We start from the raw sequence: 6,224 nt of genomic DNA on the forward strand, positions 1-6,224 counted from the left end.
ATTCATTTTATTCTCATTCTGAGGGTAAAAATTTTTCAATATGCTAAGTCTTCACTTAATGTCTTTGATAGGTTCTGTGTCTCTCTCTCTCTCTCTCTCTCTCTCTCTCTCTCTCTCTCTCTCTCTCTCTCTCTCTTTCTCTCAGCTATATCCATATCTACATCTGAATTTGCATACCACCAGGCTGGGTGACACAAGAGCTCAATAACTATGCATGCCGAACAGTAGTGGGGCTGAGAGGGGCTGTGAATTATTTGAGACTTTGAATAATCATTGTCGCTCTCTTCAGAAAGGATGCTGGGATTTTTTATCTAAATAGTGACCATCTTGTTTAATTAGTAGGGGAAAATCAGAATCCTTGGCTCCACTTTTGTGCTTGTCACCTAAGTACTGATTTTATCTCTGTGGTCCTAACTGTCCTTATCTGAATTGTGGGCATAAGTCTGGGTCATTGGTTTTCAACCATGGCTGCATATTAGAATCACCTTGGCGGGGGTGGGGGGGGGAAGTGGGGGTGTGTGTGATATATTTTCTGAATATTTCAATTCAGAAAGTATCACATAAATGCTTTAATTGATTTAATTGAACTGGGGTGTGGCCAGGGTCATGGCTCAGTGAAGACAAGTCACTAAAGATAGTTATTTTGCTATTAAGTCCCAGAACCAGTCTCAAATTCAAATTTCACTCCAAATTCTAGACACTTTTATTATACCACACTAGATTTCATCACTTTTTATCTTGTTTTAAAGTTATTTGCATGTATATTTTGTTCATCCTATTGGACTGTTGAGCTTCTGGGGGAAATTTTATTGTTTCATTCAATCAATCAATCAATCAATCAGTACATTTATTGATTGTTTATTGAGCACTTACTATAAGTCCAGGAACAGTGATGGCACCAATACTACACCTCCTGGGGTATAAAGTTCAGTGGAAAGACACCTGTTATTTTACACATAGCATCCTGCTCTAAGCAGTAGATTCATCTAATTCCCCATCATTATTGAAGCAAATATGGTCATACTTCTCAAGTATGTGACTGCATAAAATCTCCAGTAAGATATCTCAGGTAAAATGAGCAATGGTTCTCCGTTCCATTTTCTTCTGCCTTTCACCTTCCCCACCCTTCCACCCCTGCCAAACTTGGTACCTACCTTGAACTAGTCTTGTTGGTCCCGCCAGTCATGCTGCTGGAAGCCAAACTGCAGCCAAGATTGAGTAGCTGGCAGGGCCGGGCAGTCTCCAGGAAACTCCTGCAGGGGTCAGAGATGAATCCATACTTGTTGCTTGAAGCCAATTTATATTAGCATGCCCCCCCGTATTTAGTTTTTTTTTTTATTAGATGAGAGAAGCCCCGGTACGACCGGAAAGGCTGAATTTTTTTTGAGGGGTGCCCCGCCCGGTACGACCGAGGCTGATAAGGCTCCCTCTGAGGAGTGTTTTACGCTGTGACTGGGACCTGTTGAAATGTAAACAGTTAATCTTCTCTTGGGAGGACACAGTAATCAGGTGTCCTAGGGGCTAGGTGGCGGATATGCGAAGGCATAGTATTTGTTGGAACATAATGGATGTGTTAAAGGAAAAAGGCTTTGAAGCACAGGCCTCAAACTGATGCTAATTTGATTGACAGCAGTCTTACTTCTTTGAAATTTCTCAATAAATANCCCCCCCCCACACCTCCTAAACACAAGTCTGATTGGTTCTAGGTTTTGCCACTGCATATATTAAATATCTGAAAATCCCACTCTTCTTTCCCTTCATTCCCTGTGCTCTTGTCTTATTTCTAATTATCACATTTCTTCTCAATCTTCTGTGGCTGAATGATTTCCCTTCTTTCATTGGCTCCCTATTCTGTCCATTTCTTTTCTCTTTTTAAGATTTTTTATTGGGGAAATTGTGAGAGGGGAACAGCGTTGGGGAATCGGGGGAAGGGGAACAGACAAGTTGCTGTCCTTTTGTTCTTCAGTCTAGTTGTGGAGGACGCCACTTCACTGGTCCATGTTGGTATTATCATTGTGTTCTTCACGGGTGAGGCAGTCGATCGTGGGCCATTGGACCGCCGCTTATGGCGGCTCACGGCAGCTCACGCCGGCTGCCAGCCACTCATGATAGCTCACGGCAGCCCCACTGCAGCCTATGCTGTCACCAGCAACTCACGGCAGCCCAGCTCCAGGTTGAGCTGTTGTTCACCATCTTAGCTGTAGAGGGCGCAGCGTCACTGGCCCTCATGTGGGATCTGAACTGGCGGCCCTGCTGCTCAGAGCTGGCGCTCCCAAGCCAACTCTTAACCAACACACCACTTGGCCATTTCTTATACTTCTGCCAGAATGATCTTTCTAAAAGATAAATCTGATATTATTCCATTGTAAAATTTTAAGTGGCTCCCTATCTTCCTAGATCAAATCAAAATCCTTAAAACAACATAGAAGTCTTGGTTTCAAAATCTGTTTTCTATTTATCTTTCCTAGTCTTAATTTTGGTCTTCTACCACATATCCCCTTTCTCCCACTAGGCGCAAAGTGTAGTTTCTGAAGATATTATGATTTGCCATTCCTCTCTGCCTTTGAACACATTTTCTCTCTAACTAGGATGTCCATGTCCTCCTGCTCCCTCTCTCCCTCCCCCTCCTATCCTCCTCCTCTTCCTCCTCCTCCTCCTCCTCCCTCCCTCCCTCCCTCCCAATACCTCTGTTTAACCTTTACTCACCTGTCCAGATTCACCTGGAAATGCTATCCTCTGGGAAATTCATTTTTCTATGTCCCTATTGCATTTAATGAAATTAAATCAAATAATTGTTGATTTTCCTGTCACGTCTTTCGCTGAACTATGAGCTCCAAATATCCTGTGAGTGATCCTGCTTCATCTGCATAATATTCCTCTTGCCAGTGAGTTTATAAACAGGCAAGCAAACCAGTGTTGACAATGGTAGTGAGGGTATTGGTCCTTAGCTCAAAGGGTTAGGACAGATCCAAGTACAGTTCGTGAGGCTTGCTCTGACCCACAGCTACAGTCTCTACTCCTGTATACTCAGGGCAGTGTGCTTTTATGAGAAGAGCACTGGTTTGGGAGTCAGGAGGCCTGAGCTCTAGCTCTGATTCTGATATCAAGTAACTAGTTGCATGATCTTGCTAAGTCATTTTCCTTCTCAAATAGTCTATATAAGACTTATAGGAGATAATATCTCGGAAAGTACTATCTACTCACTGGAGATATTTTCTACCTGAAGGGCTGGGTAAGGTAGTGGATGGAGCCGGGGCCTCTGCTCTGCACTCCTGCAGACTCAGTGCTTACACTGCAGCCTACGTGAATACTGACCTGAAGTTGTGTTGCTCTCCAGCCTTGGGTAGAACCTTAGAAATCTATGGACACATTTGAAATGAATAACTCAGAAAATGAGCATTATGCAATGCAGGGAGCTGCCTTCCACAGCTCTAAAGAAGAATGGGGCAGTACAGATAAAGGAAAGACCAAGAAAGAGAAAAGAAAATACACAGAGGTCAACCAGGGAATACAAATTAAAAAGCCTCGGTTGTGAAAGAGGCTTTTCCCTACTCTACCTTTTCTTAAAGCACAGTTCTTTAGAAAACCTGTAAGTTCTTTGTCTCTTTGTAATGTATGTAAATGATTTTTAAGGCTAAACACGCCTCTTGCCACCTTTACAACCCAGAAAAGTCTTTCTCAAAGGAAGCCATTGCTTTGAAATGTAATCATCAAGGACCATAGTGCCCATATCTCCTCATCTCCATGGGAGGGTTGGAGTCTAATTTAGGTGCCTGGCAACGGCTTGCAAAACTACCTTCTGCAATAAAGATGGGAGAAGTTTTATTATTCCTTTGGATAAAAGCAATTAGCTAACACAGTTACCAGGTGAATATAGGATGAACTATGTGTGACAAATGGTGCTGTCAAGTCCTCTTACTTGAGGACTAATTATTGTTTATTTTAACAACATATATGTAACGGGTTTTTATATAAGACATGAGATTTCTTTCTGTCTTTGCAATCTTGTTAGTGGATTGCCTGTGAGGCACTGTCATCTTCTGGTTTAATGCTTATTCAAAAATAAAACTGTTTTCTTTCTCTTCTGCCTTTCTGGAGAGGTTTTCTGGGGTGGAAGAAGATGTTGCTTTTAATCATATCTCCCCAACAGGTGAAAAACAACCTTAGTAAGAATTATAAATGAGGCAGAAAAATAATTGTCACATTCTCACGATGTTCTGTCTCCCTCCCCTCTCCTTTTCCCATCTCTCTCTAGACTTCCTATCTAATACCCCCACTTCAGAATTTATTTTGGTATAAAAATAACTGCCCAGTGTCATCATCTATAAAATGGGAAACAATAAAAAAAANTGGAGACAGGACTAAGAAAAGGCAGACCAAGCAGTGGTTTTTTTCTTTGGCTACCTCCATACTATTAATTCCCATCTTCACACCAAAAAAAAAAAGAAAAAAAAAAAGAGGTGGTTATGGGGAAATGGTCATGCCAATCAGCAGATAATAGAACAGTCATTTTGGATTAGATCTTAACAAGCACCCAACATTAACCTTCTTCATCCCTAGAAGATTCAGTATTTAATTTGGTTTGGTTTATAAAGACTGTGAAGTTAGTTTATATTTCCTGTGACCTTAGGGGTTATACATGTGTTAGAACAGTCAGCAGGAGGTGTGCTGAGCAAGGGCAGGAAGGTGGCTGGAGATAGAAAGTTCACCTTGAGAAACGAAGAATACAAGCCAACACCTAGGTAATTGAGACTTATAGTTGTTTCATGAGAAAATATTTTTTTCCCTGTGTTAAAGCCAGCATGTTCTAAAGACTTAATGAACCTTAGAAATGGAAGAAATCTGAGACATTATTTTTAACATTAATAATTTTAAGCCCTTCTCTAGTGATTAATAAGTGTAAGGCACTCGGTTCTTTATATAGAACTCATTTAATGCTCACAGCAAGCTCATGAAATGAATATTATTATTATTGGACAAGATGGCCTTAATATTCCCTTCAGTTTAACTAAACTTTAGGTAGGCTTCTTTGTGACTCTAAGCCCTTGACCTCCATTTTCTTAGAGTATTTACTTTAGAAAACTTGCCATTGTAAATTCTTCCTCTGCTCCTTTGAGATGTAAATCTCCTCCTAGTTTTACAACTCCTAGATGTAAATCTCTTGCCAGTTTTACAACTCTGGGATGTCTTACTCAAGGACAGGAAGCCATTTCTTTGAAATATAATCCACAAAGATTAGCACCCTTATCTCCCAACTTCTGTGGAATGCTAGGAGCCTAACATCTGAGCATGCCTGGCTCCAATTTATAAAACTATCTCCTTTATAAAGATACGAGAAAGATATTTCTTTTGGATAAGGCCAATCAGCAAATACAGGTATGGCTCATAACCCCTTCCTAAGGTCTTCTAGTACTTTTCCATGAGCTCAGTCCAGTCCTTGGAAGTTCTATCAGCCCTGCTAGGCAGAGTTGAGTTCAGACTTGGTTCTGGCCTCTCTCCCCTATTGCATAGCCAGGAATAGTCTTTCTTGCCTGCTTAACTTTGATGCATTTTTTTCCTTTGGTATTATCCACAGTTTATTGATTAAGAATCTGAGGCACAGAAAAATCGAGTAACTTGTGTACGGTCACACATTATTGAGTGGGGTTTAGTCCTACCTCCTCACTTCACTGACATACTGATGTTGTCAGTCAGGGCCTTCGGTCTCAGCTTGAATCCTGCCTAGAATAAACATTACTGTGTTAAAAGCTACTTTTATTCCATTATTTCATTTGATCTGACCCAATATACTAGACAGGACAGGTATTTGCATCTTTACAGTTGAAAATTTAGGGAGGTTAAACACCTTGCCTAAATCAGAGCTGGTGAGTGACTGATTTAAATAAATATATTTGTTTCCATGAGTTTAGGGCCGCAAGGCTTAGGATTCAATCCTCACACACTCCTGAGCTGTGAATTTAATTAGAACCAGATATCTGGAAAGGGCTAACTCCCACCCAGTCCTTGGATTTTAGCAACTCTGGAAGTCTGCCCTTTCCAAACCAGCTAAGCACCCGTGATCCCTTTCTCTCTATTCCGATAGGACCCCCACTTCCCTCTTCCTCCCAGCAGCCTCCAGAGGTCTTTCTGTAGTTCAGAAAAGTCATCTCCTAAAACCTTTTCCACCCACATTACTTTCCTTTGAACCAGCTCCCTGGAAGGACTCTGTCTTCCCCAGCCTCTTT

At 41.3% G+C, this 6,224-nt stretch overlaps 1 protein-coding gene across 1 annotated transcript in view; it reads right to left on the bottom strand.

The window, feature by feature from the left end:
• Window positions 1-6,224, bottom strand: part of TESPA1 (thymocyte expressed, positive selection associated 1) — a 53,329-nt gene that overhangs the window by 12,198 nt on the left and 34,907 nt on the right. Inside the window, exon 6 of the mRNA XM_019659665.1 lies at window positions 1,155-1,302. Coding sequence (XP_019515210.1) covers window positions 1,155-1,302 — 148 coding nt within the window. The remainder of the gene's footprint in view (window positions 1-1,154; window positions 1,303-6,224) is intronic.

This window comes from Hipposideros armiger, unplaced genomic scaffold (assembly GCF_001890085.2).
Source record: "Hipposideros armiger isolate ML-2016 unplaced genomic scaffold, ASM189008v1 scaffold_303, whole genome shotgun sequence".
NCBI lineage: Eukaryota > Metazoa > Chordata > Mammalia > Chiroptera > Hipposideridae > Hipposideros > Hipposideros armiger.